The sequence below is a fragment of the Ailuropoda melanoleuca genome, chromosome 2 (genome assembly GCF_002007445.2).
Source record: "Ailuropoda melanoleuca isolate Jingjing chromosome 2, ASM200744v2, whole genome shotgun sequence".
NCBI classification, from domain to species: domain Eukaryota; kingdom Metazoa; phylum Chordata; class Mammalia; order Carnivora; family Ursidae; genus Ailuropoda; species Ailuropoda melanoleuca.
The window spans coordinates 89,984,944-90,012,854 of NC_048219.1; the positions used below are offsets into that span (position 1 = coordinate 89,984,944).

The 27,911-nt window shown below is 40.6% G+C and overlaps 1 protein-coding gene and 1 long non-coding RNA gene across 2 annotated transcripts in view; one reads left to right on the forward strand and one right to left on the reverse strand.

The window, feature by feature from the left end:
- The first annotated feature begins 379 nt into the window (after positions 1-379).
- LOC100480396 (cornifin-A) lies at positions 380-2,106 on the forward strand. Its single transcript, XM_002931005.4, has 2 exons — positions 380-488; positions 1,547-2,106. The coding sequence occupies exon 2, from the start codon at positions 1,566-1,568 to the stop codon at positions 1,809-1,811; it is 246 nt and encodes an 81-aa protein (XP_002931051.1). The 5' UTR covers positions 380-488; positions 1,547-1,565; the 3' UTR covers positions 1,812-2,106.
- Positions 2,107-4,148: 2,042 nt separating this feature from the next.
- The window catches only part of LOC109488663, a 108,397-nt gene continuing 84,634 nt past the window's right edge, over positions 4,149-27,911 (reverse strand). The window contains exons 3-4 of the long non-coding RNA XR_004623432.1: positions 4,688-4,791; positions 4,149-4,310 (exon numbers count right to left, since the gene is read on the reverse strand). This is a non-coding gene — a long non-coding RNA (uncharacterized LOC109488663). The remainder of the gene's footprint in view (positions 4,311-4,687; positions 4,792-27,911) is intronic.

Consider the following 27,911-nt stretch of genomic DNA (forward strand, 5'->3'; position numbering starts at 1 on the left):
TCCTCTGCACACCTCTCCCACTCATTCATGTGCCCAAATGTATTCTAACCCACAAAACAGGAGGAACAATCCCCTCAAGAGAAGAGAGAGCAAGAAGGTAGCAAGGCCACCTTAAGGACTCAGATCTTCCTCCAAGGTTAACTCATTAAACCCTCCAGGAAGCTTGTGGCTTACCCCTCCCCCAACATAAGAGCTATGCCTGGATCTAAGGGTGAGGGTGGCACTGGGAATTAGGCATTGGTGACATCATTGTCACACAGCCAGTGCCAAAAAATATCAAGTGGGTGGTTTTCATCACAAAAGCTGATCCAACTGGTAATTGAGGGGAGTAGGGTGAATCATGTTTGACAGGTAAGGAATGAAAACAGAGGGGGCCTGGGGTGATTCTGTTTCCTTGAGGCAGGGCTCATTCATCCTATAAAAAGCCAGCTGGCTGCTGACTTCACATCAGACCAGAGCAACTGGACACCCCATTCTCTGTGTACCGGGTAAGTCTCTGATTGGAACCAATTTGAAATTCATGTTTACTTTTTTTATTGTTGAAAACTGGACAAAGGCAAACATGTGTAAGAGGGCTGATGAGGATATTAATGAAAGAATACTGGGAATTTTAGATTAAAGCACAGTTTGGGTGTAAAGGGAATTTGGGGCAGGTAAGTCTGCCACTTTGGTGAACAGCCGTGGGACGGGGGCCAGGGAGGGGACAGGTTTGTGCAAGTACCGACAGTAAGTTAGTAGAAGGATTGTGACTAGGGCTCTCAGGCCCAGGCACTTTCAGCAACACTGCTATTTTCTCTGTTTATGACACTTATAAAAATGTTAATTCATGAGATGGACCTCTACTTTGCATTTGTTATATTTCAGGCACCATGCTAGGTACTTTGGGTAAATCAGAACATTATGGAAGTCATTCAGCAAGCTCACAGCCTAGCGGGGAAGATAACGCATGCTCATACATAGATGGAATGCAAAGCAGATAGTGATTGGTATGGGAACATAGAGACAGGAAAGGGCTGTTTGGGGGAGCCATGCTCAGTATCTCCTGGTGATAGTGCAAGATGTGAGCTACAATGGAGGCATATTTGGACAAGCAGAAATGGGAAGGAGAGCATTTCAGAGCAGACTGGATAAGCCAAGGCAGAGTGAGATCACAGGAGCTGAGACTCACAAAGTCATTTTGTAAGTCACAGGTATGCTGCATGGTCCTAGGGGTGAGTAGACTGCCATTGTTTCTATAATGTCACTTTCCAAAAGACCTCAATGTGGTCCTGGGTACTTGTCAATGAGGGATATGATATGTCTGGGGAAGAAAGGTTGCTGGGGAATGAACCCCATTGAAATGGAGCAGAACAAACTGACTTTAACTCCTCCTCTTGAAAGGGCCCAGAAATTATCAAAGCATATTTTACTTTCAAGTGTGTGGGGGTGGTCAGCCGGAGGAGATGAGGGGCTGTTTCTTCTAACAGGGCTTGTAAGGATACATTTGGCATTGAACATGGCTTCTATCCTAGATAATCCCTGTTTAAATCATCTGTTCTGTGTGTAGGTCCAGCCTCCTGTGAAGCATGAGTTCCCAACAGCAGAAGCAGCCCTGTACCCCTCCCCCACAGCCTCAGCAGCATCAGGTGAAACAGCCCTGCCAGCCTCCACCCCAAGAACCATGTGTCCCCAAAACCAAGGAGCCATGCCACACCAAGGTGCCAGAGCCCTGCCACCCCAAGGTTCCTGAGCCCTGCCACCCCAAGGTTCCTGAGCCATGTCCCTCAACGGTCACTCCAGTGCCAGCTCAGCAGAAGACCAAGCAGAAGTAATGGGATCCACAGCCAACCAAGCCCTTGGAGAGCCAATCACCGGATGCTGAATCTCCTCTCCCATTCTGCTTCTGTGTCTCACTTACAATTAGCATGCTATCACCCTGAGTCATACCCTCCCTCTTTGCACCCTCTATAAAAATTTCCCTCACATTCTCTGGAGGGCTCCGAGCCTCTGAATGATGCTAAGAGTCTCACTGGCTGAGCTACTCTTTTAACTGCTCAGGGCTCATCTGAAGAGGGGAATCAAGTGGATCTTTCCTGCTCTGTCCCCATTAAACCACTTTTAACTCCACAACTGGCTGTGCTTTTCATTGGCTGACTCAACTTTCTCGTTGGTCTCTCATCATGAAGCAGCAAAGGGCCTGGTACAGGCACTGAGAGCATGGGTGTGTGGGGGATGGAGGGGCTGGCAAAGGATCAAGGCTATCCAGAGCCTGTTACTTTGTGCAACCTTACCTAGCACAGGGCTTCTTTTGCACCTGAGTGAGTCCTACTTGAGCATAGATGGTACCTGTTTCAAGCCATCTCTGACTCAGTCCTGGCCTCCAAGTTGCCCTTTTTCTGTTTGGTTTATTTCTTTATTATTATTTTTTGTTACAAAGAAATAGTGCTTGTAAAAATTCCAACATGATTATTCATGCATCCTCCCTTGCTGATGTCCCAACACATGGAGCCAAACCCTGAATCACTCATACTCACAGACCCCACACACAGACAGACTTCTGCCACACTGACACCTCAAATCACATGACACATACTTGATCACCCTAGACTGTCTTTATTTTTCACTGAGACCCCTGTGCTAGAGCAGGACAAAGGAGAGTAGAATCCACAGTGCCTGTCTAGGGCAAGCCTAAGGGGGTGATCTTCACCCCTTTCCATGGAAATAGACATTCATGCAAATATGCACTGACACCAAAGCACACACACCTCCCCCCGTTTACTTGTGCCCCCCCTCCAGCCCCCCACCCCACATACACAGGGTACCTCTCCAAAGAAAATGTAAAAGTAAATGCATCAAAGAAGAAAAAGGAAAGCTTAGGTAGGTTTCAGAAGATAGACTGTTTAATGCAGATAAGACAGTCAGCCTGAAATTGAGGGAAAGCAGGTCATCACCAGGTAAAATGTTAGGGTGAAAGGATACTTGAAAACACCATTCAACTTCCAGATAAATCTGATATCCTTCCCCAGAAAGGGGAAGATAATTCATCAAGACCAACCCAGAAATCATATTTCTGAGTCACATCCAGAGCTCAGCTCTTCAGAGTCCCACCATCTGCTCTCTCCCTACAGCCATGTGTTCTTGACTTTGTTGGTGACCAGCAAAAAGTCTAGAGGCTGAGAGATCAACAGAATTTCCAGTGGGGCTGCAGTGGTCACTGGGGAATGAACCCTACTTATAAAATAACATTAAGCAGGTGTGAGGCAGGCAATAGGTGTCAGCTGACAGGTGTGTTGCCCATCACCTGTAAGACTGTAAGACAAAAATTATCCAACAAAGCTTTGCAAGTTAATGAGTAATCATCAGACCGGGAGGAGAGAATGATGTCACCTGGATATGCAAGGTTTGTGCATGTCCAGGGGATTTCAAATTGCTGCTTGTTGACATGATGGGTAATGTCAGCAATAACTCTAGGGGCAGTCACCATTACAGGGGCAGGCTGTGACTGGGGACCCTCGTTGGTGACATACAGCAATTAGGGATGTAAATTCAAGAAGTGATCTTAATAAAAATCCTTACACACCTGCATGCCTTCTGCATTCCACTGGGAAATATGCATTCAGACACACAATGATTTATTTATAAGTATCATCACTTCAACATTGTATATAATAGCAAAAAAAAGTTAGGAGGGAAACAACATAAATTCTCCCAAAGAGAAAATTGATTGAACAAATCATTTTATATCTGTCATGAAATACACTGTGATCATAAAATAATATTTAGTCTTATGGAAAAATGTTCAGACAATTTCAAGATCATATAAAATATAGCATATGACACATTATATCTTTGTTAAAAATATACAGAGATACGTATAAATTTTTAAAAATCTGGCATAAAATACAACAAAACTTAATCAGCGACTATATTGGGATGGAGAATAAAAGGTATTGGTTATTTTATTCTTTGAACGTCTCTATATTTTATTTATTTATTTATTTATTTATTTATTTATTTAGAGCATGCACAGAGTAGTGGGAGGGGCAGAGGGAAAGAGAAAATCTTATGTAGGCTCCAGGCTCAGCTCACAACTCTGAGATCATGATTTGAGCTAAAATCAAGAGTCAGATGCTCAACCGACTGAGCCAATCAGGCACCACTAAGTGTCTCTATATTTTAAACACGTTCTGCATCATAGATTGGAATTGTGTTTATTTATAACACTTCTTGCACATGTTAAAAAAAAAAACAAAGCATTCCAAGATGTTGATGAGCTAGTGAAATATGTTTTCCAGAAACTCCTTGAAGCCCTGCAGCAGTTTCCAGGCCAGCTGCCCACAAGGAAAAGAGAGGGGTTAGTAAGGAGGGCACGTATTGCATGGTGCACTGGGTGTTATACGCAACTAATGAATCATCAAACTTTACATCAGAAACCAGGGATGTACTGTATGGTGACTAACATAATATAATAAAAAAATTAAAATTTTAAAAAATGATATTCTATACAAACCCCGCAACCACCAAGGGTTAAATAATGTTAGGGGGCAGGTGTGAGCTCCTCTTCCCTCTGCGGTTTTCCTTTCAGTAATAGAATGCCATTCTCATAGCCAACAGTAGAGGGCAGGATACTACTTTCGGGTGAGGAATCTGAGGGCCAAACTGCATACAGGTTGGTAACGGGAGGTGCATGGTGCGGTTGCAATCTCACCTACACAGATAAAGGAATGCATGTTGGATTCTCTTCACAGATAGATCTTGGTTTCCTCACGTTCACGTTCCTCTGTCCTAGGAGCACCTCAGCCTCCACGTGTGCTGAAGGAAAAAGAAGATAGTGCCTAGTTTAAATGAGGACTGTTCAGTAAGGGAGTTCAGCTAGACTGTGGGCTGTTTTCTCCTGTTTCTCACCCAGAAGAGCCTCTTTTCCAGCTGGCTTCCTGCCTCTGCCTGCGTAATGCCCTTGACCTCCACCAAGTGGCTCCTCCTGTTCCCCTTCTCCTCCTGTCTCTTTTCTGCTGTAGTTCAACACCCCCACTCCAGGCACCCCACATCTCTGCAGAACCGGATGTCCGCCAAATGGGAGGAACTTATTTGATGTTTGCTGGGACACTGAATAGTCTGCACCTTCACCAGAAGATGCTGTGTATTTGAGGGGAATTCTGAACCTTGCTCTGTGAACGCTCAGTGCCTCTGTCATTCAAACTGCCAGGTGAAGTGGGGCCTCCAGTCCTGAGCCTTCGCCTGACATAGCATCATGGCTTCCCAATCCTGTTAGAATTTTCACAGGGCTTGTGTGTTAGCCCAGCTGTTCCTCTTGCCTGTGACAGGGTTCTCCTGACCCTACGAATGTCTATTCCTCATAATGCCACTCTTTTAAAATTTGATCCTCAATCTGTGTCAGAGAATCAATCAGGTGAGTTGGAATTCTTGATATTCATGTCTTTTTTTTCAAGAAAACATGACAGATATCAGGGTATGATCTCTTGGAACAACATCTGCATCGTTTTATAAAAATCTTTAGTTTCATGGTACATAATGATGAGTATTTCTTATGAATACAATTTAGAATTTGAATCCTGGAATTTTTGTTGAATTCAATCAACATTTGCTGTTTCACAAAAGAATTTTCTTCGATAACATAAGATTGGAGGATCTTTTTTTTTTTTTTAAAGATTTTATTTATTTATTTGACAGAGATAGAGACAGCCAGCAAGAGAGGGAACACAAGCACGGGGAGTGGGAGGAAGAAGCAGGCTCATAGCGGAGGAGCCTGATGTGGGGGCTCGATCCCATAATGCCGGGATCACGCCCTGAGCCGAAGGCAGACGCTTAACCGCTGTGCCACCCAGGCGCCCCTGGAGGATCTTTATAATATAGAACAAGTTGCTGAAAAGAAAAAAAAAAGCAAATAAGAAGGCACCCACTTATTAAAATCATAGATTTAGGTGATCAAAAAATATCCTCACAGATTAGACAGAGAATTCCCCAGTTTATATTAGGAGCATTGGTTTCTCTCACCTCCACTAACACCTTCACTTGCTTTCTTTGAACTTCCCTGAGTTCTAATAAAAGCAAATGCAGTGCAGCCTTTTTTTTTTTTTTTTTTTTTTTTTGCTACCACCTGGAATTCCATCCATGGTCTTGACCATGTCCCTTTATTGCTTAGAGACATGACCCCAAAATGCCCAGTACCTTACACAACTCCACAGAGCTCATCTGGCCGTTGTCAGCCTTTATTTTTTCAGTGTCAACCTATCCAAGTCAACACCTCCCAGTGTCCACCCACACAGCGCCCACCCTAATCATGTCCACAGTGCCAGCCCATGCGTTGTCCTGTGATGTTGCCTCCATCCAGCTAGCTGCAGTGAACCACTCAAAAGCAAGAAAAGCCTCAAAAGCTTGCAGGACTAAAACACAACACACATAAATGGTTCTTTCTTTCAGAGGATTTCCATCACATTTCCTTCAAAGACTATTCTTCTAATGGGAGGTGGCATTTTCAATAGGTTTCTTTCTTAATCTCCTTGGAGTGATATCAAGGAATTGACTTCTTTCTTGAATTTGTTTTCATGCAGCATTCCAGGAAGCAAGCTGAGATAGCATCATTCTTAGCCTTGCCACACTTGTAGGTTCCAATGCCATCCTATACAGGTTTCTGTGGAGATGGAAACATTCTCTGTCTATGCAGTCCAGTACAGTAGCCATCAGCCACATATGACTATTGAGATCATGAAATGTGGCTGGTGTGACTGAGGAACTAAATTTTTAATCATATTCAAGTTTAATTACATTTATGTGTTAAGTCTTCAAATATTTATTAATTCATTAAAAATACCAAATATAAATTCAGGGCAAATTCACATAAAAACAACTATATTTTCCTAAACAAAAGAGTTATTTATAAGAGTAGCACTGTTTTAAGAATACCTTTAATGTCTATGTTAGTAGAATATAGTCGGTCTCTCATATCTGCTCCTGCATTCAATCTGTTGTGATGTGTTTTTTGGTTGAAGAATGTGGAGAAAATACAGCCTCACACAGATATGTAGTTGGGAAACAGAGGAGTATTTTAGTAACTTTCATATAATTATGGATATCCTTTGACACTACACCAAAACTCAGCAAATAGTTGTTTCCTAAAGATTAGTTGTGGAGAGAAGGAAAAGCTCTTCTCAACTCTCAAGGTCTTCCAACTGGACTAAAAATTAAATTTAGATGAGACAGATTAACAGGAAAAAAACCCACAAAGTTTTATTCTGTGCACAATTTTATTCCGAAGCCCAATAAGGAAATTGAGACCCAAAGAAATAACCAAGACAGGCAGTTTTTATAACTTTTAGAGAGCGAGAGACAATAAAATCTGTGAGGAATTCACAAGACAAGGAAAACTTAACTTTGGGATCTTCATTTGGTAAGGGATTCTAAACAGATTTTGGGCTTGGGGGGTATTTTTCCTAATGTAAAAAGTAACAATATACGGTATTCACTACTATAAATTTCCCATGGTGATAAGGGTGCCTCTTTACCCCCTGCTACAGGGAGGGTACCTTTCACATGGGGAGATTTATTTCCTGCTTTCAGGGGGATGGAAGAAGGTCTGAATGTCCTTTTTTAATGTTTCCCTTAAGTAACTTTTATTTAAAATAACTAATATGCCAAAGTGGGATCTTAAGCCATCTTAACTAATTATTATATTTTGTTACATTAAAATCTATTGGTCTGGAAAGAAGAATTGAATTGTCTTTATTTGCAGACAACATTATTTTCTATGGAGAAAATACCAAAGAATTTTTCTTTTGGATCCTACAACTAATAAGTGAGTTTAGTATGTTTGCAGGATACAGGAACACAAAAAAACCAATTGCACTTCTACATACTAGAAATGAAGAAATAAAAAGTGAAATAAAAAATGTGTGCCATTTAAATTTGCTCCAAATAAAATGAAATACTATAAATCTAAACAAATGTGCAGGGTTTGTATGACAAATATAAATAACAGGGGTGAAAGAAATGAAAGAACACCTTGATAATTGGGAGATATAATGTGTTTGTCTATTAAATGTCTCAAAATAGTAAGAACGTGAATACGTACTAAATTGATTTACAGGATTAACACAATTCTCAAAAACACTGCAAGGCTTTTTGTAGACATAAATAAGCTTCTTTAAAATTCCTATGGAAATTAAAATGTCCTAGAATACCTAACATAATTTTGTAAAAGAAGAATAAACTGGAGAGATTGCTTTTTCCAATGATAAGAAGTACTGCATAACTACAGTAATTAAGACAGCATAGCACTAGTGAATGATGGACACTTGGATCAATGGAACAGAATAGAATATCCGAGAGATATCCACATAGATATACTCAACTAATTTTTTATGAGAGGGCAAAAACAATACAACAGAGGAAGGATCACCTTTACAACAAATAAATAATGCTAAAGCAATTGGACAATCATAGGTGAATTAACCTCAAGTTGAACATCATATTTTATACAAATACTAACTCAAAATTGATTGTGTACCTAAATAAAATACATAAAACAATAAGTTATTTTGAAACGGGGGGGAATATCTTCGGGACCTAGGACCAAGCAAAAGTTTCTTTTTTTAATCTCTGTCGCCTCTTTCACCCATCACCTATTTCACCCTCCCCTCCAGTAACCATCAGTTTGTCCTCCGCAGTTAAGGATTTTTCTTGGTCTCTTTCTTTTTTTTCTTTCTTTCTCTTTTTCTCTTTCTTTCTTTTCAACATTTGTTCCCTTTTTTTTCCTTAAATTACACATATGAGTAAAATCATATATTTGTCTTTCTCTGACTGACCTTTTTGCTTAGCATTATACTCTCTAACTTTATCCATGCCATTGCAAATGGGAAGATTTCATTCTTTTTATGGCTGAGTAATATCCTGCTATATATATTTGCCACCTCTTCTTTATCGATGCAAGCAACATGATACATCACATTAATAAAAGAAAGGAATATCTATTGGGGTATATATAACAGAAAAATGAAAACATTTTCACACAGAAAGTTGTACATGAAGGTTCATAGCAGTTTCATCAGAAATAGCCCCAAATTAGAACCTACGCAAATGTTCTTGAAAGGAGGAAGGATAAGAAGGACGAGTCAAGATGGAGGAAGAGTAGGGGTCACCATTTTCAGCTGGTCCTCTGAGTCGAGCTGGATAGGTACCAGACCATCCTGAACACCCACAGAATCAGCCTGAGATGCACAAAGATACATATGGATCTCTACAAATGAACATCTCCAGCGCTGAGTATTGAGGTATGAAGCGGGGAGCTGTGAATCTATGCACAGATATGGGAAGATAAACGGAAGGGGGAGGGAGCCCCCGCACTCGGGCGCCAGGAAGCGGTAGCCACCTGCACTGGGGAGTGGGCTGACTCGTGGACTGGCACCCGTGAGGAAGCAGACTGAGATGGTGAGCTTGGGAGCATGCACTACCAGTCTGAAAACCGGAGCTCTGGAGTGCACGCGAACCACACTGAAATGGACCTCTGGAGCACGCGGGAAGGGGGGGCGGCTGGTGGCTGGCGGCTGGCTGTGCTAGAAACAAAAAGGACAGAGACGTGCTGGCCCTGGAAATGAGGGCTGGGATGCTGTGTGTGGGGCGCACACCCCGGGACGCTGCAGGGTTGAGCAGCACCAACAGAAACAGAGTTAAAGTGGCCAGAAGAGTTCAGTGGAGAGCAGACTGTGATCTCTCTGTTCGGAGACAGAGGCTGGGATTTGGACACTGCAGCTGTGACTCTCAGAAAAGGCACAGCAAACCGCCAGGGAAAGCCACCAGAGAATAAAAGCCTGGAAATAACGGCTCACAGTGTGCCCATCCCCATCCCCCCTCACAGGGGACACAGAGACGCTACCCAAACAGGGTTGCCTGAGTATCAGTGCAGCAGGCCCCACCCCCAGAAGGCAGACTGAAAAATCAAGAAGCCCACATCCCTAAAGTCCTTATAAAACAAGGGCACACTGCATGGCTCCTGGTCAATAATTTGGGCTCTGGACAACCCCGCAACTTCTCCTCATCAGAATGATGAGAAGGAGAAACCCCCCCCCCCAGAAAAGAAAAGACAATGAGTCTGTGGCTTCTGCCACAGAAATGATGGATATGGATATAACCAAATTATCAGAAATGAGTTCAGAGTAACAATGGTCAAGATGATGTGTAGACTTGAAAAAAAAATTAACAAAAATATTAAGGAGAATATAGAACCTCTAAGCGTGGATATGAGAACAAATCTCACAGAAATTAAAAATGCTATGAATCAAATGCAGTCAAAACTAGATGCTCTGATGGCTAGGGTTAATGAGGCAGAAGAACAAATCAGAGAATGGGAGGATGGGTTAGTAGAAGAGAAAGCTAAAACAGAAACTTGGCTCAAAAAAACCAATCTCAAGAATGTAGATTATGGGAGATTACTGACTCAATGAAACATTCCAATGTCAGAATCATCCGCATCCCCGAGGGGGTGGAGAAAAACAGAGGTCTAGAAGAGATATTTGAACAAATTGTAGCTGAAAGCTTCCCTAATCAAGCAAAGGAAACAAGCTTTCATGTCCAAGAGGCAGAGAGAACCCCTCCCAAGCTCAACCATGACAAACGAACGCCACGTCACGTCATAGTGCAGTTCGCAAATATTAGATCCAAGGATACAGTATTGAAAGCGCCAGGGCAAAGAAATTTCTCATGTACCAAGGCAAAGCTATCACAATGAGGTCAAACCTGTCTACACAGACCTGGAATAAGAGAAAGGGTTGGGGGGGATGGCATTTTTAAAGCTCTATCAGAGAAAAACATCCAGCCAAGGATCCTTTATCCAGAAAGGATGTCATTCAGAATTGATGGAGAGATAAGGACCTTCCAGAATCGCCAGTCACTGACCAATTTCGTAACCATGAAACCAACCCTACAGGAGATATTAAAGGAGGTTCTATAAAACTAAAAAGGCACCAACAGTGATACAGAACAGAAAGTTAAAATCTATAGAAACAAAGACTTTACAGGCAATGTGACATCATTAAAATCATATCTCTCAATATCCAGTCTCAATGTAAATGGCGTAAATGCTCCCATAAAATGCCACAGGGTTGCAGATTGGATAAAAAGACATGACCCGATCCATGAGCATGGAATATTTTTCCACATTTTTGTGTCTTCCTCAATGTCTTTCAAGACTGATTTATAGTTTCTAGAATATAGATCATTTACATCTCTGGTTAAGTTAATTCCAAGGTAACGTATGGTTTTTGGTGCTATTGTAAATGGGATGTTCCCTAATTTCTCTTTCTTCAGTCTCGTTATTCGTATATAGAAATGCAACTTATTTCTGAGCATTGATTTTGTATCCCGCCACATTACTGAATTGCTCTATAACTTCTAATAGTTTGGGAGTGAATTCTTTTGGGTTTTCCATATAGAGCATCATGTCATCTGCGAAGAGAGACATTTTGACTTCTTCTTTGCCGATTTGGATACATTTATNTTGGATACCTTTGATCCCTTTTTGTTGTCTGATTGCTGTTGCAAGGACTTCTAGTACTATGTTGAATAGTAGTGGTGAGAGTGGGCATCCTTGTCGTGATCCTGATCTTAAGGGAAAGGCTTCCAGCTTTTCCCCATTGAGAATAATATTTGCTGTAGGCTTTTCATAGATGGCTTTTATGAGATTGAGAAATGTACCCTCTATTCCTACACTCTGAAGGGCTTCATGGATCGCAAGAATTAACATATTAAAATGTCCATGCTACTGAGAGCAATCTACACTTTCAATGCTATCCCGATCAAAATACCGAGGACATTTTTCAAAGAACTGGAACAAATAGTCCTTAAATTTGTAAGAACCAGAAAAGGCCCAGAATCTCCAAGGAATTGTTGAAAAGGAAAAACAAAGCTGGGGGCATCAAAATGCTGGATTTTGAGCTGTACTACAAAGCTGTGATCACAAAGACAGCATGGTACTGGCACAAAAACAGACACATAGACCAATGGAACAGAATAGAGAACCCAGAAATGGACCCTCGGCTCTTTGGGCAACTAATCTTTGATAAAGCAGGAAAAAACATCCGGTGGAAAAAAGACAGTCTCTTCAATAAATGGTGCTGGGAAAATTGGACAGCTACATNAAAAAAAATTCTTTGGGGGGAAGGGAGTTAGAATTATTTCATTTGGAGAGAAGGACTTACTAATGTATTTCAAGTAAATACATAATTGTTATGCATTAAATAAAACAATTACCTTAAAAAAAAAAGAAGGGGGAATGAAGCATGAGAGACTATGGCTTCTGAGAAACAAACTGAGGGCTTCAGAGGGGAGAGAGGTGGGGTAAGGGGATAGACTGGTGATGGCTTGTAAGAAGGCCACGTATTGCATGATGCACTGGGTATTATACGCAACTAATGAATCATCGAACTTTACATCGGAAACTGGCAATGTACTGTATGGTGACTAACATAATATAATAAATAACATAAAAAAAATAAATAATAAATAAATAAATAAATAAATAAAATTTGTGTATTAAAAAAAAGACATGACTCATCCTTTTGCTGTCTACAAGAGACTCATTTTGAACCTAAAGATACATCCAGACTGAAAGTAGAGGGAGGGAAACCATCTTTCATGCCAGTGGACCTCAAAATAAAGGTGGGGTAGCAATTCTCATATCAGACAGATTGGATTTTAAAATAAAGACTATAGTTAGAGATACAGAAGGGCACTATATTATTCTTAAAGGATTTATCCAACAAGTGGATATGACAATTATAAACATCTTTGCCCCCAACAGGGGAGCAGCAAGATACACATGCCAACTCTTAAGCAAAATAAACAGACATATAGATGAAAATACGTTAAGAATAGCGGACTTCAACACTCCACTATCAGCTATAGATTGATCACCTAAGCAGAAAATCAACAAAGAAACAAGAACTTTGAGTGCCATTCTAGACCAGATGGACCTCATAGATATTTATAGAACACTACACCCCAAAACAACAGAATACTCATTCTATTCTAATGCACATGGAACTTTATCCAGAATAGATCATATTCTGGGTCACAAAACAGGTCTCAACCATAGCAAANAACCATATCAAAAGACTGAGATTATTCCCTGTATATTCTCAGACCACAATGCTTTGAAATTGGAACTCAACCACAAGGAAAAATTTGGAAGAAACTCAAACACTCGGAGACTAAGAACCATTCTGCTCAAGAATGATTGGATAAACCAGGAAATCAAAAATCAATTTAAACAATTTAGGGAGACCAACAAGAATGAAAACGCAATGGTCCAAAACCTATGAGGCACTGCAAAGGCAGTCCTAAGGGGAAAATATATAGCCATCCAAGCCTCACTCAAAAGAACAGAAAAATCAAAAATGCAGTTTTTATATTCTCACCTCAAGAAGCTGGAACAGCAACAGAAGAACAGGCCTAATCCACACAGGACAAAGCAGTTGGCAAGATTAGAGCAGAGATCAATGAATTAGAAACTAGGAGCACAGTACAGCAAATCAACAGAACTAGAAGCTGGTTCTTTGAAAGAATAAATAAAATAGATAAGCCACAGGCAAGACTTATCCAAAAGAAAAGAGAAAGGACCCAAATTAATAAAATTATGAATGAAAAGGGAGAGATCACAGCCAAGACCAGTGAAATAGGAAGGATCATCAGACACTTTTATCAACAACTTTATGCCAATAAGTTAAGCAATCTGGAAGAGATGGAGGCCTTCCTGGAAACCTATAAACTACCAAGACTGAAACAGGAAGAAATTGATTTTTTAAACAGACCGATTAATTATGAAGAGATTGAAGCAGTGATAAAAAAAAAAAAACCTTCCAAAAAACAAAACTCCAGAGCCTGATGGATTCCCCGGGGAATTCTACCAAACATTCAAAGAAGAAATAATACCTATTCTCCTAAAGCTGTTTCAAAAAAACAAAAAAAAAAAAAAGAAAGAAAGAAAGAAGAAAGAAAGAAAGAAAGAAAAAGAAAGAAAGAAAGAAAGAGAAGGAAAACTACCAAACTCATTCTATGAGGCCAGTATTACCTTGATCCCTAAACCAGGCAAAGACCCCATCAAAACGAAGAATTACAGACTCATATCTCTGAGGAATATGGACGCTAAAATCTAAACAGGAATGTTGCTAATAGGAACCAACAGTACATTAAAAGGATTATCCATCAAGACAAAGTGGGATTCATCCCTGGCATGCAACCGTGGTTCAACATTCGCAAATCGACCAGTGTGATAAATCATATCAACAAAAAAACAGTCAGGAACCATATGATCCTCTCAAATAATGCAGAAAAAGCATTTGACAAAATACACCATCCTTTCCTGATTAAAACACTTCAGTGTAGGGAGAGAGGGTACATTCCTCAATTTCATGAAAGCCAACTATGAAAGCCTACAGTGAATATCATTCTCAACAGGGAAAAGGTGGAAGCCTTTCCCTTGAGATCAGGAACACGACAAGGATGCCCACTCTCACCACTATTATTCAACATAGTAATAGAAGTCCTTGGAACAGCAATCAGACAACAAAAAGGGATAAAAGGCATCCAAATCGGCAAAGAAGTAGTCAAACTGTCTCTCCTCACAGATCACATGATACTCTATATGGAAAACCCAAAAGAATCCACTCCCAAACTATTAGAAGTTATAGAGCAATTCAGTAATGTGGCGGGATACAAAGTCAATGCTCAGAAATCAGTTGCATTTCTATACACAAACAATGAGACTGAAGAAAGAGAAATTAGGGAATCCATCCCATTTACAATAGCACCAAAATCATATGTTACCTTGGAATTAATTTAGCCAGAGATGTAAAGGATCTATATTCTAGAAACTACAAATTACTCTTGAAAGACATTGAGGAAGACACAAAAAGATGGAAAAATATTCCATGCTCACAGATCGGTAGAATTAACATAGTTAAAATGTCCATGCTACCCAGAGCAATCTATGCTTTCAATGCTATCCCAATCAAAATACCAATGACATTTTTCAAAGAACAGGAACAAACAGCCTTAAATTTGTGTGGAACCAGAAAAGGCCCCGAATGGCCAAGGAATTGTTGAAAAGGAAAAACAAAGCTGGGGGCATCACAATGCTGGATTGCAAGCTGTACTATAAAGCTATGATCACAAAGACAGCATGGTACTGGCACAAAAACAGACCAATGGAACAGAATAGAGACCCCAGAAATGGACCCTCGGCTTTTTGGGCAACTAATCTTTGACAAAGCAGGAAAAAACATCCAGTGGAAAAAAGACAGTCTCTTCAATTAATGGTGCTGGAAAATTGGTCAGCTACATGCAAAAGATTAAAACTTGACCACTCTCTCACACCATACACAAAGATAAACTCCAAATGGATGAAGACCTCGATGCGAGACAGGAATCTATCAAAATCCTAGAGGAGAGCAGAGGCACCAACCTCTACCACATTGGCCAAAGCAACCTCTTTCATGACACATCTCCAAAGGCAAGAGAAACAAAAGAAAAAATGAACTTATGGGACTTCATCAGGATAAAAAGCTTCTGTACAGCAAAGGGAACAGTCAAAAAAACTAAGAGGCAGCCCACGGAATAGGAGAAGATATTTGCAAATGATACTACAGATAAAAGACTCATATCCAAGATCTACAAAGAATTCTCAAACTCAATACACAAGAAACAAATAAACAAATCATAAAATGGCAGAAGATATGAACAGATACTTTTCCAATTAAGAGATACAAATGGCTAACAGACACATGAAAAAATGTTCAAAATCATTAGCCATCAGGGAAATTCAAATCAAAACCTCACTAAGATACCAACTTACACCAGTTAGAATGGTAAAAACTGTCAAGGCAAGAAACAACAATTGTTGGAGAGGATGTGGAGATAGGGGATCCCTCCTACTTTGTTGGTGGGAATGCAAGTTGGTACAGCCAATGTGGAAAACATTGTGGAGGTCCCTAGAAAGTTAAAAATTGAGCTACCCTATGTTCCAGCCATTGCACTACTGGGTATTTAGCCCAAAGTTACGGATTTAGTGAAGAGAAGGGCCGTATGCACCCCAATGTTCATAGAAGCATTGTCCACAATGGCTAAATCGTGGAAGGAACCGAGATGCCCTTCACCAGATGACTGGATTAAGAAGCTGTGGTCCATATATACAATGGAATATTACTCACCCTTCAAAAACAGTGATTTCTCAACATTTGCTGCAACATGGATGGCACTGGGGGAGATAATGCTAAGTGAAATAAGTCAAAAAGAGAAAAGACAATTATCATATGGTTTCTCTCATCTATGGAACATAAGAACTAGGAAGATCGGTAGGGGAAGAAAGGGATGAAGAAAGGGGGGGGTAATCAGAAAGGGGAATGAAGCATGAAAGACTATGGACTCTGAGAAACAAACTAAGGACTTCAGAGGGGAGAGGGGTGGGGTAATGGGATAGGCTGGTGATGGGCATCAAAGAGGGTACGTATTGCATGGTGCACTGGGTGTTATGCGCAACTAATGAATCATGGATCTTTACATCAAAAACCAGGGATGTACTGTATGGTAACTAACATAAAATAACAAAAAACTATTAGTATAAAAAGGAAAAAAAAAGAAAACAAAGGAGGGAAGATTAAAAAAGCTATGGTACATTATTACTATGGAATATTATTTAGAAAAAAGGAGTAGAATATCGATAAACACACCACAACAGCTGGAATGAACCTCAAGGAAATTATGCTGAGTAGGAAAAAAGCTAACCTTAAAAGAATACAAAGTGCATGGTTCTATTTATAACATTTGTGAAATAACATCGTTATCGGGATGACGAACAGATTCGTAGTTGGCAACACTATCTATAAAAGGGCAAATGAGGGAGTTTTGAGGTGATGGTAAAGTCATGTCTCTTGATCACATTGGTGATTATGTAAAGCTAAACATGTGATAAAATTGCATCGAGCTATACACATGTACATACACGCACAAGTACATGTGTAATTGGTGAAACATTAATAAGCTCAATGGATTGTACCAAGGTCAATCCCCTGGTTTTGATAGTATACTACAATCACACAATATATCAGCATTGGAGGAGGCTGGTGAATGTGTATATTTCTTTGCACCTTCTTGTGAATCTATAATTACTTCAAAGTTAAAAGTTAAAAAAATATATAGAGAAAAAGCCTGAACACAGAAGCTGTTCTGAGAATCCGTCCAAACATTAAAGAGATCACTCTTTCCCCATATGTTTTCTTAGCACCCTTGTCAAAAATCAGTTGACTGTATTTGTGTGGATTTATTTCTGGCCTTTCCATTTTGTTCTGTTGGTCTATGTGTCTGTCTTTATGCCAGTACCATACTATTTTAATTATTGTAGTTTTGTAACATAGTTCAGAATCAGGAAGTGTGATGGGTCTAACTTTGTTTTTCTTTCTCAAGATCATTTTGCTTCTTCAGAGTCTTCTGTGGCTCTATATGGCTATTATTTTAAAAACAAGATATAAGTTTTGATAAGGCTATGGAGAAATTGAAACCCTTAAACATTGTTGATGGAAATGTAAAATGGTGCAGCAGGTGTGGAAAAAGTATGGCAATTCCTCAAAAAATTAAAAGTATAACTACCATACAGTCCAGATTTCCCACTTCTAGGTGTTTATCCAAAAGAATTGAGGCCAGCATCTCTAGGAGGTATCTGCACTCCTACACTCTTTGCAGCACTATTCACAACACCAAGATGTGGAAACACCACAGGTTCCCCTGACAGGTGAATAGATAAAGAAAATGTGGTATAGACTCAAAATAGAACACTATTTGGGCTTCAAAAAGAAGGAAATCAAGCCATTTGTGACAACTGAAAGAACCTGAAGAACAGTATGCTAAACAAAATAAGCCAGTCACAGAAGAACATATACTGTATGATTCCATTTATGTGGGACATCAAAAATAATCAAATTCTTAGAAGCAGAGAATAGTATAATGGTTTTCATGGGTGAGGGTGTATGGGAAATGGGGAGTTGTTACTCAATGGATAAAAGTTTCAGTTATACTGGATCAATAAATTCTAGAGATCTGCTCCACAATGTAATGCCTGTAGTTAAGAATAAGGTATGGCGTACCTAGAACTTAAAAGAGTAGGTCTCATGTCAAGTGCTTTCTCACCACACACATCAAAATGAGAGACAGAGACAAAAAAGTAGAGACGGAGGGAAAGAGAAAGAAACAATGGAAGGTGCTGGATATATCTATGCTCTTGATTGTGGTGATGGCATCACAGGTGTTTGCAATGTCCAAATTCATTTAACTGTACTTATTAAATATGAAAACAAAATTGTCTCAGAGGGGTTTTCCCTGGGTTTGAAAGAGAGAAGCATTATCTATCGGTTTTGGAGAAATGCGGCTATCAGGCATTAACTATTCAAGCCTGAACTTCCTCAAATGCATTAAAAATTCCCACAAACATCTCATGCTGTGGCATTCTGGAACCCAAGATCAAGAGAGGAAAAGCAGGGGCGCCTGGGTGGCACAGCGGTTAAGCGTCTGCCTTCGGCTCAGGGCATGATCCCGGCATTATGGGATCGAGCCCCACATCAGGCTCCTCCGCTATGAGCCTGCTTCTTCCTCTCCCACTCCCCCTGCTTGTGTTCCCTCTCTCGCTGGCTGTCTCTCTGTCGAATAAATAAATAAAATCTTAAAAAAAAAGAGAGAGAGAGGAAAGGCAGAATCCAAGGGAATGTGTGGGAATGGTCCATGAAGACATGACTGGCAAAAGAGCAAGATCCAGATTGAGAGTGTTTAAAGGTACTTAATGCCACCCACAAACATAGAGGTCCAAAGCAAAGCCTAGGTCACTGATGTGGGGAGAGTAGCATTCCCTGCCAAAGGAAAAGAGGCCAAGTTCAAGGTACATCTAGACGTGGGACTCACCATCAGAAGTAATGTGATTTGTGTTCTCTATGGGGTCAGCTTCCTTAGTCAACGTGGCACTGCTGAAGAAACCAAACTTTTCTCAAGAGTAAAAAGAGCCTTATCACCCAGCCACTGACTGTGCTTGTCCAAACAAATAGGAACACTACGGTTGGGGTGAATTCAAAGTTTGAGAGGTGGATCCCAGAGAGGCTTTTGTTAGTTAGAATGAAAAAGACATGGTTAAGACAATGCAGAAGAGAGCCCACCCAAGGAAGGAAGATAGGAAATAAGAGATTTCTTCTAGAACCAAGGCCCATAATCCACATAAGACGCAAGAAAGATCCAGATTCATACAGAGGTCAAGAAACAGGTTTTTCTGGAGCTAAGAATCCCAGCTGGAGCAGCAGGTCTGCCAAGAAGTGGTTTTGCTGAGGAGAGGGACTGAGACTCACCCTAGAGGATGGCTAATGTGATACCAGAGACTAGAGCTTAGGTGTGGCAGTAGCACTGGCACCGCCGCAGAGGGAGCTGGCTGGTTAAGCACTAGCTGAGAGGGAAGAACATGGGTGGAGAAGGAAGCAGGCAACAAAGATGATGAGCCCTCACCCCTTCTTAGCCTATGCCATGAGGCCTGTCATAAGATGAATCATTTTCAAGAAATCACTTTATGGTTGCCAAAACAATATATAGACATCTCTCTAAAGTAATCCAGTTTTCTCTCTTTCTTCTTCCTCTTCCCTCCTTTTCCTCCCTTGCTCCCTTCCACCCTTCTGTGAACTTGCACATCACCAAGGAAAACAATAGTTGCCCACTGCCTGGGTTTTCTCAGTATTTGCTTGATCTACCAAACAGCACATGAGGATAGAGTACAAGTAGGGTTTTGGGAAACTGATGAAAGTAGCTCATGGTGGTGGCTGTGCCTGAGGGCTCAGGTTCATGGGAGGTAACACAGAGGTAGAGTAGTGAGAAGGGAGGAGCTATCCACATAACTGAGCTGTAAGGATGTTTGGATTTCCCAAGGTTCATGCCTAATAAGAGATTTTGCTTTGGAATCAGCTCTGGATTAGTAACCTCTATTTCATCTTATCCTGACCAGAGGATATAGATGGTGTATGAATTCAGAAAATCAGAGCTCTCTTGTTCCTGTGTTGCCTCCAGGGGAGAGATCCCATGAGAGGGAGACTCTTCAGGGCTATGCTCATGTTGGACAGATTCAGTCAATTCTGACTGCCCACCCCTGGGAACATCTACTGCCTGTGGTCAACATAGCATCTGAAGGGGCTTGCAGAGTGAACCATCTCTGTTTTAGCCTTTCCTGTCCTGTCCCAGGCCTGAATCAACTGAGAAAGGGAGAACATGAGATGATTCACTTATTGCCGCCCTTCCCATGGTCTCCTAGAAGAACCAGTAGTGCCTGCTATTAATCTCTGCATTCACTTAGAAGACTAAAATGCACAACAGAATTAATCTGGGCTAAATATCAGGGTTCTGCCCAAGAAGCATATTTGTTTCTGTTCCCAGAAGCCCAGAACTTCCACTGATTTAACTTGTCTCCACCCAAGAATCCTATTACCCATAACAACCTCATCACAAAGGGCAAACAGTGAGGACAGGCCCAGGTGATATCATTGTCAAACAGTAGGTGGCAAAAAAAAAAAAAAAAGTTAAGCCAGAGATTTTCATTACAAAAGCTGGAATGAAGGTAGAGTAGCCCTAAAAAAATCCCACTTCCCTAAGGCAAGGCTCATATTCTGTATAAAGTGCCAGCTCTCCAGAGACTCCCAACCAGACCTGAGAAGCCTGTCAACTTGAACTTCTCTGTGTGCCTGGTGAGTCTCTCTACTTGGATTTTCTTGTTATTTGCTAGATGGTATTTTATTTTGATTGTGGTCTTTTTGCCATGCTATGATATATTTACTTTAAATGTAATGAAATTTGTGTTTAAGATGACTTGATAGACTTTTTTGACTTCTCAATCAGATTACAGCTATGGAACTTGGGGTCAGAAAGGAGAGCGGCTTCTGTTGACTATCTGTTCAGTTAACAGGAGAATATGAACCACAGCCCATGCCCAGGGCCCTTCTAGTGACATTTTAATACTCCCTATAGTAACTGTTGAGAACTTACAATATTGAAGGCATTGCACTGGCAATTTAGATGTTTAAATGATATGATTTTCTTTACTCCATGAACCTAGAAAACATCAGAGAGGAAAATACATGGGCATAATTTGCAAACATACTGCATGGAAAGTAATTAGTAGAGAAGGAAAGGCAGGTATTGTACTGTGGCAAATGAAGAAAATGATTTTTCAGAGTGTCTAGGACAGCCATAATGGGTGAGCATGTGCAGACAAGCAGAGATAGAATGGAAAACCTTCCAGAATGCATGCATGGTGCAGATGATGTGAACAAAGGATCATAGGTAGGATCATGTGGGCTCAAGGAATTTTGCATAGGATTTTTCTATGACAGCTAAGGCACCCTATGTAGTAGACATGAGAGAGACTCAGACTTTTGACTTTACTGCCTTTTCATATTATTGAAAACCTGGGGCCTCCCTTCAATTCTAGGAGCTGGCCATTGTATTGTATTGCTAATGTAGATTTTCAGGATCAACAGGAGAAAAGGAAGTATAGAGAAAGACTCTACTTCCATGGAGCAGAGTAAATCACCTGTAAGCTTCTCCTCCTGAAAGTGCATAAGAACCACCAAAGTATCCTTCAATCTCAAAAGCAGGGAAGCTAAAGAAAGAGAGTCTCTTCTTTCTGAAGGGGAATGAAATAAGACATATTTCTCATTGAATTTGGCTTCTTTGTTTTACCAAACCACAAGTTGGTTTTCTGTCTGTAGGTCCAGCCTCTTGTGAAGCATGAGTTCCCAGCAGCAGAAGCAGCCCTGCACCCCTCCTCCCCCACCTCAACAAGAGCAGGTGAAACAGCCCTGCCAGCCTCCATCCCAGGAACCATTTGTTCCCATTACCAAGGAGCCATGCAAAGCCAAGTTACCACAACCTGGGAACACCAAACATCCTGAACCAAGCTACCCCAGGTATCCTGAACCAACCCATCCTATGATTCCTGAACCAGGTCACACCAAGGTCCCTCAGCCTGGCCAAACCAATGCACCAGAGCCAAGTCCTTCAACCATTATCCCAGGCTCAAGCCAGAAGACCAAGCAGACCTGATGTGGTCCACAGCCATGTCTTTGAGGAGCCATGTCCTTGAGGAGCCAATACCCTTGAATTGCTGACCACTGGATGCTGACTACCTTCTCCCCTTCTGCTTTTGTCTTCATTGTACAGATGTTATAATCAGTACATTCGCACCCTGACTCATAGTCTTTCTATTTGCATCACCAAAATATGTGATATGACACATTCCCTTACATACTCTGAGGAGTCCTGTAAGCTTCTGAATTATGCAGAAGGCCTTAGTGGCTTTGCTGATCCTCAGTTGCTCAGGATTCATCTGAAGAGGCAATCTGGATTGGAAAAATGCATGTTTCCTGCTCTGCTCCTATTAAATAACTTTTAATTCCACTCTTAACTATTTGTATCATTGGCTAAATCTGCCCCTTCTTCATTCTACCACCATGAGTAGGACCTATAGACAGAGAAATTAGTGTAGATATCATCTATCTGATCATGGTACAGTGTGCAGCTATGAGTTTGCATGTGGCTATATTTAAGGGGCATCCCTGGAATGGCAATAGCTGTTTTATAATGGAACCCAAAGGCTATCATTCTGGGCAGCCACACCTGGGGCAGGGCTCTCTTCTGGCACTGGACTATCATGCCTTAATTCCAATGGTGCCTTCTTCAAGCTACCTCTCATCCTGAGTACCCTGCCCCAAAGATCCCTGTTTATTCCCCCAAATTACTCCTACATATAAATGATATTTTGGTTTCCTTCACCCATTTTACCTTCCAGATACCTAGGACATGCATACACACACTCAAAATAAGGCACGTTCATTGTAAATAGCCACACACTCACAGAATCACGCACACAGTTTCCACCTTCATTAGCTCAGGTAATGTTATCTTTTGCTGGGGACCCAGTGTGTGTAGCCAGGCCTGAACCTGTACCACAAAAAGGCAGGGGGGATACACAGTGCCTCCCCTTGGAGAATTTCCATTTTTCTTTAGGAGAAGTATTCATGTCCTTCTCATAAACACATACACACACAACTACATGTACAAGCACCCATACACCTGCAATAGTATCTCTCCCAAAATAACGCAGAGGAAGCTTGTTATTAAGTGATTAGGAAAAGAGGGGATTAATTAAGATAGGATTACAAGTAGGAATCCATGATCCAAGTGAGGTGGATAATCAGCCATGAACAGGCAGAGCAAGGTCATTAAGCTATAAAATGTCAGAAGTGAAGAAAGAGTTAAATGTCACCTAGCATGTCCCCTGCATTTCAAGATAAAGAAATTGACATCCAGAAAGGAGAAGATTAATTAAGATTAACAGGAACAGTTTCTGAAGCACCCGGAGTCTGGTTCTCCAGATTTCTAGGTCCTGTCTCTTCTTCATCCTAGTCTTGATTTCAAGGATGACCAGCTGGTTTACAGGTCTCTGTTGAGTGAGTCTGGGATATTAGAGAGCTATTTTTTCAAACATTGAAGCTAGTATACCTTTTCAGAAGGTTGACATTGGTCACTGGGGAGTGAATCCCATTTCTTTTTTTTTATTTAATTTTTTATTATGTTATGTTAGTCACCATAGAGTACATCCCTGGTTTTTGATGTAAAGTTCCATGATTCATTACTTCTGTAAAACACCCAGTGCACCATGCAATACATACCCTCCTTAACACCCATCACCGGCCTATCCCAATCCCCCAACCCCCTCCCCTCTGAAGCCCTCAGTTTGTTTCCCAGAGTCCATATTCTCTCATGGTTCATTCCCCCTTCTGTTTACCCCCCCTTTCTTCTTCCCTTTCTTCTCCTACTGATCTTCCTACTTCCTATGTTCCATAAATGAGTGAAACCATATGATGATTGTCTTTCTCCTTGACTTATTTCACTTAGCATTATCTCCTACAGTCCCGTCCGTGTTGCTGCAAATGTTGAAAAATCATTCCTTTTGATGGCTGAGTAATATTCCATCGTATATATGGACCACATCCTCTTAATCCAGGCATCTGTTGAAGGGCATCTCGGCTCCTTACACAATTTAGCTATGTGGACAATGCTGCTATGAACATTGGGGTGCATATGGCCCTTCTCTTCACAACATCTGTATCTTTGGGGTAAATACCCAGTAGTGCAATTGCTGGATCATAGGGTAGCTCAATTTTTAATTTTTTAAGGGACCTCCACAATGTTTTCCAAAGTGGCTGGACCAACTTGCATTCCCACCAACATATAAGAGGGATCCCCTTTCTCCACATACTCTCCAACATTTCTTGTTTCCTGCCTTGTCCATTTTTGCCATTCTAACTGGCGTAAGGTGGTATCTCAGTGTGGTATTTTTTTTAATGATTTTTTATTATATTATGTTAGTCACCATACATTACATCCCCGATTTCCGATGGAAAGTTCAATGATTCATTAGTTGCATATAACACCCAGTGCACCATGCAATACGTGCCCTCCTTACTACCCATCACTCGTCTATCCCATTCCCCCACCCCCTCCCCTCTGAGGCCCTCAGTTTGTTTCTCATAGTCCATAGTCTCTCATGTTTCATTCCCCCTTCTGATTACCCCCCCTTTCTTTATCCCTTTCTTCCCCTACCGATCATCCTAGTTCTTATGTTCCATAGATGAGAGAAATCATATGATAATTGTCTTTCTCTGCTTGACTTATTTCACTTAGCATTATCTCCTCCAGTGCCGTCCATGTTGCAGCAAATGTTGAGAATTCGTTCTTTCTGATAGCTGAGTAATATTCCATTGTATATATGGACCACAGCTTCTTAATCCAGTCATCTGTTGAAGGGCATCTCGGCTCCTTCCATGATTTGGCTATTGTGGACAATGCAGCTATGAACATTGGGGTGCATATGGCCCTTCTCTTTACTACGTCTGTATCTTTGGGGTAAACACCCAGTAGTGCAATGGCTGGGTCATAGGGTAGTTCAATTTTTAACTTTTTAAGGGACTTCCACACTGTTTTCCATAGTGGCTGTACCAACTTGCATTCCCACCATCAATGTAGGAGCGATCCCCTTTCTTCACATCCTCTCCAACAATTGTTGTTTCTTGCCTTGTCTATCTTTGCCATTCTAACTGGCGTAAGGTGGTATCTCAGTGTGGTTTTGATTTGAATTTCCCTGATGGCTAATGATTTTGAACATTTTTTCATGTGTCTGTTAGCCATTTGTATGTCTTCATTGGAAAAGTGTCTGTTCATATCTTCTGCCCATTTTATGATTTGTTTATTTGTTTCTCGTGTATTGAGTTTGAGAAGTTCTTTGTAGATCTTGGATACCAGTCCTTTATCTGTGGTGTCCTTTGCAAATATATTCTCCCATTCCGTGGGCTGTCTCTTAGTTTTTTTGACTGTTTCCTTGGCTGTGCAGAAGCTCTTTATCCTGATAAAGTCCCATAAGTTCATTTTATCTTTTATTTCTCTTGCCTTTGGCGATGTGTCGTGAAAAAGGTTGCTCTGGCCGATGTCATAGAAGTTGTTGCCTATGTTCTCCTCTAGAATTTTGATGGATTCCTGTCTCACATCGAGGTCTTTCATCCATTTGGAGTTTATTTTTGTGTATGGTGTGAGAGAGTGATCAAGTTTTATTCTTTGGCATGTAGTTGTCCAATTTTCCCAGCACCATTTATTGAAGAGACTGTTTTTTTTCCATCGCATGTTTTTTCCTGCTTTATCAAAGATTAGTTGCCCAAAGACCCGAGAGTCCATTTCTCAGTTCTCCATTCTGTTCCAGTGGTCTATGTGCCTGTGTTTGTGCCAGTACCATGCTGTCTTTGTGATCACCTTTTGTAGTACGGCTCGAAATCTGGCCCNTGTGTCTGTTTTTGTGCCAGTACCATGCTGTCTTTGTGATCACAGCTTTGTAGTACAGCTCGAAATCCGGCATTGTGATGCCCCCAGCTTTGTTTTTCCTTTTCAACAGTTTCTTGGAGATTCGGGGCCTTTTCTGTTTCCATACCAATTTAAGGACTATTTGTTCCAGTTGTTTGAAAAATGTCCTCGGTATTTTGATCGGGATAGCATTGAAAGTGTAGATTGCTCTGGGTAGCATGGACATTTTAACTATGTTAATTCTTCCAATCCATGAGCATGGAATATTTTTCCATCTTTTTGTGTCTTCCTCAATGTCTTTCAAGGGTGATTTATAGTTTCTAGAATATAGGTCCTTTACATCTCGGTTAAGTTAATTCCAAGTGTAACGCATGGTTTTTGGTGTTATTGTAAATGGGATGGATTCCCTAATTTCTCTTTCTTCAGTCTCGTTATTCGTGTATAGAAANTTCCATACAAATTTAAGGACTATTTGTTCCAGTTCTTTGAAAAATGTCCTCGGTATTTTGATCGGGATAGCATTGAAAGTGTAGATTGCTCTGGGTAGTATGGACATTTTAACTATGTTAATTCTTCCAATCCATGAGCATGGAATATTTTTCCATCTTTTTATGTCTTCCTCAATATCTTTCAAAAGTGATCTATAGTTTCTAGCATATAGGTCCTTTACGTCTCTGGTTAAGTTAATTCCAAGGTAACGCATGGTTTTTGGTGTTATTGTAAATGGGATGGATTCCCTAATTTCTCTTTCTTCAGTCTCGTTATTCGTGTATAGAAATGCAACTGATTTCTGAGCATTGATTTTGCATCCCGCCACATTACTGAATTGCTCTATAACTTCTAATAGTTTGGGAGTGGATTAATTTGGGTTTTCCATATAGAGTATCATGTCATCTGTGAAAAGAGACAGTTTGACATCTTCTCTGCTGATTTGGATACCTTTGATCCCTTTTTGTCTTCTGATTGCTGTTGCAAGGACTTCTAGTACTATGTTGAATAATAGTGGCGAGAGTGGGCATCCTTGTCGTGTTCCTGATCTTAAGGGAAAGGCTTCCAGCTTTTCCCCATTGAGAATAATGCTTGCAGTAGGCTTTTCATAGATGGCTTTTATGAGATTGAGAAATGTACCCTCTATTCCTACACTCTGAAGGGTTTTAATCAGGAAAGGATGCTGTATTTTGTCAAATGCTTTTTCTGCATCAATTGAGAGGATCATATGGTTCCTGAGTCTTTTCTTGTTGATAAGATGTATCACACTGATTGATTTGCAAATGTTGAACCATGGTTGCATGCCAGGGATGAATCCCACTTGGTCATGGTGGATAATCCTTTTTATATACTGTTGGATTCTATTAGCAAGGAACTTGTTGAGGATTTTGACAACCATATTCATTAGAGAAATCGGTCTGTAATTCTCCTTTTTGGTGGGGTCTTTGCCTGGTGTGGGGATCAAAGTAATATTGGCCTCATAAAATGAGTTTGGTAGCTTTCCTTCTGTTTCTATTTTTTGAAATAGCTTCAGGAGAAGAGGTATTATTTCTTCTTTGAATGTTTGGTAGAATTTCCCAGGAAAACCATCCGGGCCAGGAGTTTTTTTATTTGGAAGGTTGTTTATCACTGACTCAATCTCTTCAAAATTAATTGGCCTGTTTAAGAAATCAATTACTTCCTATTTCAGCCTTGGTAGCTTATAGGTTTCCAGCAAGGCCTCCAGCTCTTCCAGATTGTTTAGTTTTTTGGCATATAGCTGTTGATAATAGTTTCTAATAATCCTTCCAAATTCATTGGTGTTGTTAGTGACCTCTCCTTTTACATTCATAATTTTAATAATTTTGGTCCTTTCTCTTTTCTTTTGGACAAGTCTTGCCAGTGGTCTGTCAATTTTGTTGATTCTCTCAAAGAACCAGCTTCTAGTCTTGTTGATANCTAGTCCTGTTGATCTGCTCTACTGTGGTTCTGGTCTCTAATTCATTGATTTCTGCTCTAATCTTGGTCAACTC